This window comes from Oncorhynchus masou, chromosome 24 (assembly GCF_036934945.1).
Source record: "Oncorhynchus masou masou isolate Uvic2021 chromosome 24, UVic_Omas_1.1, whole genome shotgun sequence".
Taxonomy (NCBI): domain Eukaryota; kingdom Metazoa; phylum Chordata; class Actinopteri; order Salmoniformes; family Salmonidae; genus Oncorhynchus; species Oncorhynchus masou.
In genome coordinates, this window is record NC_088235.1 from 98,325,501 (window position 1) to 98,338,557 (window position 13,057).

Below are 13,057 nucleotides of genomic sequence, written 5' to 3' on the forward strand. Positions count from 1 at the left end.
CGGTACTAATAGCTGTTTAGCCTGTGGTGCCTCCAGCTCACTTAATCACCATTTAATGGTTTTTATTTTTAGTCTCCTCCTCAGTTTATTTTCTCTTCTGGCTGCATGTGAGAATTTTATTGATGGCTCTCGTAAAAGCCACTGGTGTTTTATTATTAACATGGAGTGGGGATCGCAGTGTGGAAATAAGGAAGGAATGTCTCTGCATGGACCAAATCTGGAAAATGAAATGTTCTGTTCAACCAAAAATGTTTTAAACAAGTGGTGTGTTTTGAGAATCCATGAGGTTCTTCTCTTTCTCCTCTTCTCTCTCCTGTTATCATCTCTCTCTACTTTCTCTCCTTTGTCTTGCCCTCTTCATTCATTCCTCTCTTCTCATTTCATCTCCTCCGACAGAAATGTGTGTGTGTGTGCATGCGTGAGCACTTGACTCTGACGTCTCAGTAATAATGTCGGTGTGTGTTTCCTTGCTGGGTTTAAACACACAGTTTAGCACCAGGCACTAACTGGCTAACCCCACCCATCCTCATCCCACAGCACTATTTATGGCTAGTTTGGTTAGTGCAGTGGCTAGGCCAAATGCTAACCTCAGTGCGTGTAGTGTTGTGGACAGTGATAAGCTCTCTCCATTTAGGGAATGGAAACTACAGCCAACTGTTGCTCCCTAAACATGCTTACTACACCCTTCCTATACGGCTCCCCTTCACTATTAGACTGAGACTTGTAGATACATAGTGACAGAGAAGAGGAGGGTACATCGAGGGGTTACTTGAGGTCAAAGGTCAGACGACCTCTATGTCTAGGGTCACCCACCCAGTGGACCAGGGACTGGGTAAAACAGGAAGTGAAGGAATAGTTCTCTAAACTCTCTGTTTGACCCTGAGCAGACAGGCTGTTGAAAGGCATGAGGGGGTTCATAGTTCATAGTCATAGTTGGAGGCTGTTTGGTTAGGCTGATCCGCTGACAAACTGAACCACGTTTCACAGGGGTCTTCTGAGACCTGGCTGACTGACTAACTGGCTCACTGATTGACAGAGAGGCAGGGTTCCTTCTTTTTGCAGGGGGGCCTCAGAAGAATTATGAAATTTGATGTCTTTCATTGTTGTGTGAAAAGGAAGTGGCCCTGCGATACAGGAAACGGACCACCGCTACCGTGTTCCAAAATCCCATATTTCCCAGGGCCGTATTCCCGACGCTCTGAACCTCCGACTCCGGTGCATAGTCAGGAGTCAAAACATCTCCAGCTTCAGAACCCAGGGAGGCTGTATTTTTATTTTGGATCCATTCTTTTCAATGGGTTCCAGGAAGCTGAGTGGGGGCTGCCTGTGTCTCTTCCTCCGCTCGCGTGTGTGTGTTATCTGGAGGCTGTTGGGGTGTTTAGGTTAGCCGTGACGTCATGACCGCGGCAGCGAGTATGTCTGACAGACAGAGAGGACACACAGCTGGCAGGGGGCACGGGGGTCTCCGCAGAGACAAAAACCAGGACCCTGGGGGTGTGTGTTTGTACAATAAACTAGACTTCCCTCTACTGTATACTTTTCAGAGCAGATGGCATTATTCTTCCATAAAACCCTGTTTCTGTCTGTAGGCTAAGTAAGTCTATGGTTCCTGCCCTGGCTCTCTCTGGCCATTCTGCTTGCGTTGGTTCAGTGATGTCCGTGTCAATTTAGGCAGCCATGATATGATGGCATGTTTGATTAGTGAGGTTCAGGAATACCTCAGCCTCTCTGCCTCAAGGCTCCCGTCTTTCAGAACAGGACCCACATTTATTTACAGAACTCTCTCTCTCCCCTTTCTCTTTTTCCTTCCTTCGTTCCTTTTCTCTCGCTTTGTTGTGTTTTAGCTGACAGTTGTTGTTTTCAGTGGAGCGAATGAGGGTGAAAAGCAGAGAATAAGGAAAGGGGGCTTGAAAGGAGGATGACATCCCTTTTCTCTTTCCCTTGTGTCAGTGTTTCTCGTCTCGTACCCTAGCCTCCCCTCTTTCTTCTCTCCCCCTCCATCCTCTCCTCTCACCCTACTCTCTCCCCAACTCCTCTCCTCTCTCCTCTTCTCTCTCCCCCTCTCCATCTTCTCCCCCCCCCTCGCCATCTTCTCTCTGCCCCTCTCCTCTCCCCCCTCAATAAACGCTCACTGCCCCTCTCAGCACCCAGCTGCCCCACTACAGTCATTTGAGCAGCTCTGATACTCACTCACTCTCACACACACACATTAATTACTCCAGACCAATTCTCTCTTCTATCTCCTTTTCTTCTCCTCTTCTCACCTTTTACACTCTACCTTTCATCTACTTCTCCTTGCCTTACCACACCAGCACTATTTCCTACTCAGTGTTGATGTTTGACTGTGGACCCCCCCAGATCTTTATTCATTAGTGTTGTATAGTCAACCTGACACAAGCAGCATCCCTCTCAGCAGTAGAAATAGTGCCTTTCAGTCAGCTCTCCTCACCCAAATATTATTCCTCCAACTGATAAAACATTTGGATTTACATTTCCTCTGGGAGTCTCTTGGTCTTTGGGTGCACAGTATCTACAGTCTATGTTCAAAATGGATCAGTCTTCTTTCACCTAGATTATTTTCCAGTCATGTTACAAAGGCCCCCAATGGAACATCAAATGCTGATCTGGAGTGGATGTTGATTGGGGGTACCAATTCAGTCAGGTTAGGTCAAGTGGATCAGTTACAGTAGCTGTGGTCAGGTCAGTGGTCGGCGTGGGAACGGTTGAGAGGGGCGTGGTCAGAGTCCGAGAGAAGCCACTGGTGCAGAGAGGCTGTTTATTGTTTTAACTTCAGTTCCTCAAACTGGAATCTCATAATTACGCATGTTAGATTGAGCAGTAGAGGCACTCTGTGATTACAGAACACACAGAGACCTTAAAATAACTTGAATAACTCTATCTCTCTTTATCTTTCTCAATGTGTCTCTATATCTGAATCTGTGCTGCTTTAATTCAGTGATTTGATACTGAATTCAGAGCTCAGATTTTTTTTCTTGTCTCCTTTGATTGAACAGAATAATTGTAGCATCCATGACAGCTAGTCACGGTGTTGAATAAAACGTTATTGTTATTTTACAGCGATCCACCAGAGGTTGGAGTCTGATGGAACAGAGAAGGTGGAGGGCTCCATGACCCAGCGCCTGGAGAATGTCCTCAACAGTAAGCCTTCAATCTTTCTATCCATCCATACATCTACAATATGCATCCGTCCAACCATCTGTTCATTCATCCATCATCCATCCATCTATTCACTCTCTGTTAATATCTCTACCTCTCAGTTGGAACATACACCAATTCATAGGTCAAGTCAAATCAGTAGTATGTATTGTAATCTGAAGGCAGACATCATCCTGGCTGACATTGTTTAGACTACCTTCTATCTCTATAGGAAGTCCAATTAGTAGGAAGTTTCTTCAGAAAACAACACCTACTTAACTATCAATCTGTTTGAGGATAGATAGAGTGCGATTTCACCTCCTCGCCACCCACCAATTATCTCACACACACCACGTTGTGTGTGTTAGTTTTTTCCCTGTCTGTAGAGCGTCTCTTCCAGCTAGATCCTCTGTCCCTGTCTCCCATCTCATACATGATAATGTGACTTCTATAATGGAGCATCAATAAACATGTCCTCAGGGTTGAAGGTAAATAAACCTCTCTCCCGGACGCTGCTTTCATCCCCACAGCTCCAGTGCAGACATACATGTGGGCCCACAGCCCCAGACAGACATACATGTGGGCCCACAGCCCCAGACAGACATACATGTGGGCCCACAGCCCCAGACAGACATACATGTGGGCCCACAGCCCCAGACAGACACACATGTGGGCCCACAGCCCCAGACAGACACACATGTGGGCCCACAGCCCCAGACAGACACACATGTGGGCCCACAGCCCCAGACAGACACACATGTGGGCCCACAGCCCCAGACAGACACACATGTGGGCCCACAGCCACAGACAGACACACATGTGGGCCCACAGCCCCAGACAGACACACATGTGGGCCCACAGCCCCAGACAGACATACATGTGGGCCCACAGCCCCAGATAGACATACATGTGGGCCCACAGCCGAGAGCTCAGCAACCGCACACCTCCATAACTCCCTACATGTGGGCCTTCAGCCCAAGAGTAACCGAGTCACCCCTCCCCCACCCTCCAGTCACCACACACACCAGTGGGTCTACACAATCACAAACATCCCCCCGAAATATCAAAACAGCATGACAACTCGTCAGTCAGAGCCCAGAGTGGGGAGTGAAAAATGTGAAATATTTCTCTGTTCGCTGTTTCAATGTTTTTCCTTTTGAGATTTGGTGTGGTGGGGGCGAGAGGGCAAACCCCATTTTCTGATTAAAATCATTTTAGCGAGTCCTTGTTTTTTCTTTTTTTGCCGGCACATCCGAGGCCACCCACAAAGCCGGAGAGGAGTGTGTGAATGGCCCTGGGAGGGAGAGAGAAGGAAAGACTGAGAGATAGCTGTCATGCTCTCCTTACTGACTCTCTCTCTCTACCTCTGCCTAGTTCAGGTAGCTTCCTGGCATACAGCTTCCTGGCACACAGCTTCCTGGCACACAGCTTCCTGGCACAAAGGCCACAGAGGGAAATCAGATTCTTGCCTGAAAGATAATATGTATTAGTAGGAAAAAAAAAAAAAAAAGATCTTTTTTTTGATACTCGCCCTTTCTCTCTCTCTCTTTCCTTCCTTCTCTCTACCCCCCCCCCCTCCCCATCTCAGGAGCCAGTGATACAGCAGACACTCTGTTCCAGGAGGTTTTGGGGAGGAAGGATAAAGCTGATTCAACACGTAACGCCCTCAACGTTCTGCAGCGCTTCAAGTTCCTCTTTAACCTGCCACTCAACATTGAACGAAACACACACAAGGTATACAGAACAGACACACAGACACACACACACACACCTGCCCCTCAACAAAGAGCGCAACATACACAAGGTATACAGAACAGACACACAGACACGCAGACACACACAAGGTATACAGAACAGACACACACACACACACACACCTGCCCCTCAACAAAGAGCGCAACATACACAAGGTGCCCATCATACACACACAGATACACAGATACACATACGGACGCACACACACACATATCTATACACTAACACACACACACACACCACACACACAGACACACACACACACACACACACACATTTCTATGTACACACACAGCATACACACCTCTCTCTATCTGTTGCTCATCATTAAGCACAGTATCCAGAAGGTGGTGCTACAGAGGCCTGAATGTGTGTAGGGTGTATTCAGTTTACAATGCCAGAGTCTCATCTTGACATGTTCTTGTCCACTGTAGCTTTTTCTCTGTGTTACAAAATTCAACAAATGTGATATTGTTACAGTGAGAGTTTAATGTTGTTGTGTTCTCTCTACATGTTATAATCATAAAGTATTATGTTGTGTTCTCTCTACATGTTATAATCATACAGTATTATGTTGTTGTGTTCTCTACATGTTATAATCATAAAGTATTATGTTGTGTTCTCTCTACATGTTATAATCATAAAGTATTATGTTGTGTTCTCTACATGTTATAATCATAAAGTATTATGTTGTTGTGTTCTCTACATGTTATAATCATACAGTATTATGTTGTTGTGTTCTCTCTACATGTTATAATCATAAAGTATTATGTTGTGTTCTCTCTACATGTTATAATCATTCAGTATTATGTTGTTGTGTTCTCTACATGTTATAATCATAAAGTATTATGTTGTGTTCTCTCTACATGTTATAATCATAAAGTATTATGTTGTGTTCTCTACATGTTATAATCATAAAGTATTATGTTGTGTTCTCTCTACATGTTATAATCATAAAGTATTATGTTGTGTTCTCTACATGTTATAATCATACAGTATTATGTTGTTGTGTTCTCTACATGTTATAATCATAAAGTATTATGTTGTGTTCTCTACATGTTATAATCATAAAGTATTATGTTGTGTTCTCTACATGTTATAATCATACAGTATTATGTTGTTGTGTTCTCTCTACATGTTATAATCATAAAGTATTATGTTGTGTTCTCTCTACATGTTATAATCATACAGTATTATGTTGTTGTGTTCTCTACATGTTATAATCATAAAGTATTATGTTGTGTTCTCTCTACATGTTATAATCATAAAGTATTATGTTGTGTTCTCTACATGTTATAATCATAAAGTATTATGTTGTGTTCTCTCTACATGTTATAATCATAAAGTATTATGTTGTGTTCTCTACATGTTATAATCATACAGTATTATGTTGTTGTGTTCTCTACATGTTATAATCATAAAGTATTATGTTGTGTTCTCTACATGTTATAATCATAAAGTATTATGTTGTGTTCTCTACATGTTATAATCATACAGTATTATGTTGTTGTGTTCTCTCTACATGTTATAATCATAAAGTATTATGTTGTTGTGTTCTCTACATGTTATAATCTTACAGTATTATGTTGTTGTGTTCTCTACACGTTATAATCATACAGTATTATGTTGTTGTGTTCTCTACATGTTATAATCATACAGTATTATGTTGTTGTGTTCTCTCTACATGTTATAATCATAAAGTATTATGTTGTTGTGTTCTCTACATGTTATAATCTTACAGTATTATGTTGTTGTGTTCTCTAAATGTTATAATCATACAGTATTATGTTGTTGTGTTCTCTACATGTTATAATCATAACGTATTATGTTGTTGTGTTCTCTACATGTTATAATCATAAAGTATTATGTTGTGTTCTCTACATGTTATAATCATACAGTATTATGTTGTGTTCTCTACATGTTATAATCATAAAGTATTATGTTGTGTTCTCTACATGTTATAATCATACAGTATTATGTTGTTGTGTTCTCTACATGTTATAATCATAAAGTATTATGTTGTTGTGTTCTCTACATGTTATAATCAAAGTATTATGTTGTGTTTCTCTACATGTTATAATCATAAAGTATTATGTTGTTGTGTTCTCTACATGTTATAATCATAAAGTATTATGTTGTGTTCTCTCTACATGTTATAATCATAAAGTATTATGTTGTGTTCTCTACATGTTATAATCATAAAGTATTATGTTGTTGTGTTCTCTACATGTTATAATCATAAAGTATTATGTTGTTGTGTTCTCTCTACATGTTATAATCATAAAGTATTATGTTGTTGTGTTCTCTACATGTTATAATCATACAGTATTATGTTGTGTTCTCTCTACATGTTATAATCATAAAGTATTATGTTGTTGTGTTCTCTACATGTTATAATCATAAAGTATTATGTTGTGTTCTCTCTACATGTTATAATCATAAAGTATTATGTTGTGTTCTCTCTACATGTTATAATCATAAAGTATTATGTTGTTGTGTTCTCTCTACATGTTATAATCATAAAGTATTATGTTGTTGTGTTCTCTACATGTTATAATCATACAGTATTATGTTGTGTTCTCTCTACATGTTATAATCATAAAGTATTATGTTGTTGTGTTCTCTACATGTTATAATCATAAAGTATTATGTTGTGTTCTCTCTACATGTTATAATCATAAAGTATTATGTTGTGTTCTCTCTACATGTTATAATCATAAAGTATTATGTTGTTGTGTTCTCTACATGTTATAATCAAAGTATTATGTTGTTGTGTTCTCTACATGTTATAATCATAAAGTATTATGTTGTTGTGTTCTCTCTACATGTTATAATCATAAAGTATTATGTTGTTGTGTTCTCTCTACATGTTATAATCATAAAGTATTATGTTGTTGTGTTCTCTACATGTTATAATCATAAAGTATTATGTTGTTGTGTTCTCTCTACATGTTATAATCATAAAGTATTATGTTGTTGTGTTCTCTCTACATGTTATAATCATACAGTATTATGTTGTGTTCTCTACATGTTATAATCATAAAGTATTATGTTGTGTTCTCTCTACATGTTATAATCATACAGTATTATGTTGTTGTGTTCTCTACATGTTATAATCATAAAGTATTATGTTGTTGTGTTTCTCTACATGTTATAATTATACAGTATTATGTTGTGTTCTCTACATGTTATAATCATAAGTATTATGTTGTTGTGTTCTCTACATGTTATAATCATAAAGTATTATGTTGTGTTCTCTCTACATGTTATAATCATAAAGTATTATGTTGTGTTTCTCTACATGTTATAATCATACAGTATTATGTTGTTGTGTTCTCTACATGTTATAATCATAAAGTATTATGTTGTGTTCTCTACATGTTATAATCATAAAGTATTATGTTGTGTTCTCTCTACATGTTATAATCATAAAGTATTATGTTGTTATAATCATAAAGTATTATGTTGTGTTCTCTCTACATGTTATAATCATAAAGTATTATGTTGTGTCTACATGTTATAATCATCAGTATTATGTTGTTGTGTTCTCTACATGTTATAATCATAAAGTATTATGTTGTGTTCTCTACATGTTATAATCATAAAGTATTATGTTGTGTTCTCTACATGTTATAATCATACAGTATTATGTTGTTGTGTTCTTTACATGTTATAATCATACAGTATTATGTTGTTGTGTTCTCTACATGTTATAATCATACAGTATTATGTTGTTGTGTTCTCTACATGTTATAATCATACAGTATTATGTTGTTGTGTTCTCTACATGTTATAATCATACAGTATTATGTTGTTGTGTTCTCTACATGTTATAATCATAAAGTATTATGTTGTGTTCTCTCTACATGTTATAATCATAAAGTATTATGTTGTTGTGTTCTCTACATGTTATAATCAAAGTATTATGTTGTTGTGTTCTCTACATGTTATAATCATAAAGTATTATGTTGTTGTGTTCTCTCTACATGTTATAATCATAAAGTATTATGTTGTTGTGTTCTCTCTACATGTTATAATCATAAAGTATTATGTTGTTGTGTTCTCTACATGTTATAATCATACAGTATTATGTTGTGTTCTCTCTACATGTTATAATCATAAAGTATTATGTTGTTGTGTTCTCTCTACATGTTATAATCATACAGTATTATGTTGTGTTCTCTACATGTTATAATCATAAAGTATTATGTTGTGTTCTCTCTACATGTTATAATCATACAGTATTATGTTGTTGTGTTCTCTACATGTTATAATCATAAAGTATTATGTTGTTGTGTTTCTCTACATGTTATAATTATACAGTATTATGTTGTGTTCTCTACATGTTATAATCATACAGTATTATGTTGTTGTGTTCTCTACATGTTATAATCATAAAGTATTATGTTGTGTTCTCTCTACATGTTATAATCATAAAGTATTATGTTGTGTTCTCTACATGTTATAATCATACAGTATTATGTTGTTGTGTTCTCTACATGTTATAATCATAAAGTATTATGTTGTGTTCTCTACATGTTATAATCATAAAGTATTATGTTGTGTTCTCTACATGTTATAATCATAAAGTATTATGTTGTGTTCTCTCTACATGTTATAATCATAAAGTATTATGTTGTGTTCTCTACATGTTATAATCATAAAGTATTATGTTGTGTTCTCTACATGTTATAATCATAAAGTATTATGTTGTTGTGTTCTCTACAGTTATAATCATACAGTATTATGTTGTTGTGTTCTCTACATGTTATAATCATAAAGTATTATGTTGTGTTCTCTCTACATGTTATAATCATAAAGTATTATGTTGTTGTGTTCTCTACATGTTATAATCTTACAGTATTATGTTGTTGTGTTCTCTACATGTTATAATCATAAGTATTATGTTGTTGTGTTCTCTACATGTTATAATCATAGTATTATGTTGTTGTGTTCTCTACATGTTATAATCATACAGTATTATGTTGTTGTGTTCTCTACATGTTATAATCATACAGTATTATGTTGTGTTCTCTACATGTTATAATCATAAAGTATTATGTTGTGTTCTCTACATGTTATAATCATACAGTATTATGTTGTTGTGTTCTCTACATGTTATAATCATAAAGTATTATGTTGTTGTGTTCTCTACATGTTATAATCAAAGTATTATGTTGTGTTCTCTCTACATGTTATAATCATAAAGTATTATGTTGTTGTGTTCTCTACATGTTATAATCATAAAGTATTATGTTGTGTTCTCTCTACATGTTATAATCATAAAGTATTATGTTGTGTTCTCTACATGTTATAATCATAAAGTATTATGTTGTTGTGTTCTCTCTACATGTTATAATCATAAAGTATTATGTTGTTGTGTTCTCTCTACATGTTATAATCATAAAGTATTATGTTGTTGTGTTCTCTACATGTTATAATCATACAGTATTATGTTGTGTTCTCTCTACATGTTATAATCATAAAGTATTATGTTGTTGTGTTCTCTACATGTTATAATCATAAAGTATTATGTTGTGTTCTCTCTACATGTTATAATCATAAAGTATTATGTTGTGTTCTCTCTACATGTTATAATCATAAAGTATTATGTTGTTGTGTTCTCTCTACATGTTATAATCATAAAGTATTATGTTGTTGTGTTCTCTACATGTTATAATCATACAGTATTATGTTGTGTTCTCTCTACATGTTATAATCATAAAGTATTATGTTGTTGTGTTCTCTACATGTTATAATCATAAAGTATTATGTTGTGTTCTCTCTACATGTTATAATCATAAAGTATTATGTTGTGTTCTCTCTACATGTTATAATCATAAAGTATTATGTTGTTGTGTTCTCTACATGTTATAATCAAAGTATTATGTTGTTGTGTTCTCTACATGTTATAATCATAAAGTATTATGTTGTTGTGTTCTCTCTACATGTTATAATCATAAAGTATTATGTTGTTGTGTTCTCTCTACATGTTATAATCATAAAGTATTATGTTGTTGTGTTCTCTACATGTTATAATCATAAAGTATTATGTTGTTGTGTTCTCTCTACATGTTATAATCATAAAGTATTATGTTGTTGTGTTCTCTCTACATGTTATAATCATACAGTATTATGTTGTGTTCTCTACATGTTATAATCATAAAGTATTATGTTGTGTTCTCTCTACATGTTATAATCATACAGTATTATGTTGTTGTGTTCTCTACATGTTATAATCATAAAGTATTATGTTGTTGTGTTCTCTCTACATGTTATAATTATACAGTATTATGTTGTGTTCTCTACATGTTATAATCATACAGTATTATGTTGTTGTGTTCTCTACATGTTATAATCATAAAGTATTATGTTGTGTTCTCTCTACATGTTATAATCATAAAGTATTATGTTGTGTTCTCTACATGTTATAATCATACAGTATTATGTTGTTGTGTTCTCTACATGTTATAATCATAAAGTATTATGTTGTGTTCTCTACATGTTATAATCATAAAGTATTATGTTGTGTTCTCTCTACATGTTATAATCATAAAGTATTATGTTGTGTTCTCTACATGTTATAATCATAAAGTATTATGTTGTGTTCTCTCTACATGTTATAATCATAAAGTATTATGTTGTGTTCTCTACATGTTATAATCATACAGTATTATGTTGTTGTGTTCTCTACATGTTATAATCATAAAGTATTATGTTGTGTTCTCTACATGTTATAATCATAAAGTATTATGTTGTGTTCTCTACATGTTATAATCATACAGTATTATGTTGTTGTGTTCTTTACATGTTATAATCATACAGTATTATGTTGTTGTGTTCTCTACATGTTATAATCATACAGTATTACACGTTATAATCATACAGTATTATGTTGTTGTGTTCTCTACATGTTATAATCATACAGTATTATGTTGTTGTGTTCTCTACATGTTATAATCATAAAGTATTATGTTGTGTTCTCTCTACATGTTATAATCATAAAGTATTATGTTGTTGTGTTCTCTACATGTTATAATCAAAGTATTATGTTGTTGTGTTTTCTCTTCATGTTATAATCATAAAGTATTATGTTGTTGTGTTCTCTCTACATGTTATAATCATAAAGTATTATGTTGTTGTGTTCTCTCTACATGTTATAATCAAAGTATTATGTTGTTGTGTTCTCTACATGTTATAATCATAAAGTATTATGTTGTTGTGTTCTCTCTACATGTTATAATCATAAAGTATTATGTTGTTGTGTTCTCTCTACATGTTATAATCATACAGTATTATGTTGTGTTCTCTACATGTTATAATCATAAAGTATTATGTTGTGTTCTCTCTACATGTTATAATCATACAGTATTATGTTGTTGTGTTCTCTACATGTTATAATCATAAAGTATTATGTTGTTGTGTTCTCTCTACATGTTATAATTATACAGTATTATGTTGTGTTCTCTACATGTTATAATCATACAGTATTATGTTGTTGTGTTCTCTACATGTTATAATCATAAAGTATTATGTTGTGTTCTCTCTACATGTTATAATCATAAAGTATTATGTTGTGTTCTCTACATGTTATAATCATACAGTATTATGTTGTTGTGTTCTCTACATGTTATAATCATAAAGTATTATGTTGTGTTCTCTACATGTTATAATCATAAAGTATTATGTTGTGTTCTCTACATGTTATAATCATAAAGTATTATGTTGTGTTCTCTCTACATGTTATAATCATAAAGTATTATGTTGTGTTCTCTCTACATGTTATAATCATAAAGTATTATGTTGTGTTCTCTACATGTTATAATCATACAGTATTATGTTGTTGTGTTCTCTACATGTTATAATCATAAAGTATTATGTTGTGTTCTCTACATGTTATAATCATAAAGTATTATGTTGTGTTCTCTACATGTTATAATCATACAGTATTATGTTGTTGTGTTCTTTACATGTTATAATCATACAGTATTATGTTGTTGTGTTCTCTACATGTTATAATCATACAGTATTATGTTGTTGTGTTCTCTACACGTTATAATCATACAGTATTATGTTGTTGTGTTCTCTACACGTTATAATCATACAGTATTATGTTGTTGTGTTCTCTACATGTTATAATCATACA

At 34.7% G+C, this 13,057-nt stretch overlaps 1 protein-coding gene across 6 annotated transcripts in view; it reads left to right on the forward strand.

Annotated features, from left to right (window-relative positions):
• Positions 1-13,057, forward strand: part of exoc2 (exocyst complex component 2) — a 120,681-nt gene that overhangs the window by 46,807 nt on the left and 60,817 nt on the right. For all 6 annotated transcript variants that reach the window (XR_010451492.1, XM_064935801.1, XM_064935797.1 and 3 more), the window contains 2 exons: positions 3,079-3,159; positions 4,745-4,890. Coding sequence is in view for 5 of the 6 variants with exons in the window: in XM_064935801.1 (XP_064791873.1) it covers positions 3,079-3,159; positions 4,745-4,890 (227 nt within the window). In the remaining variant the exon portion in view is untranslated. The remainder of the gene's footprint in view (positions 1-3,078; positions 3,160-4,744; positions 4,891-13,057) is intronic.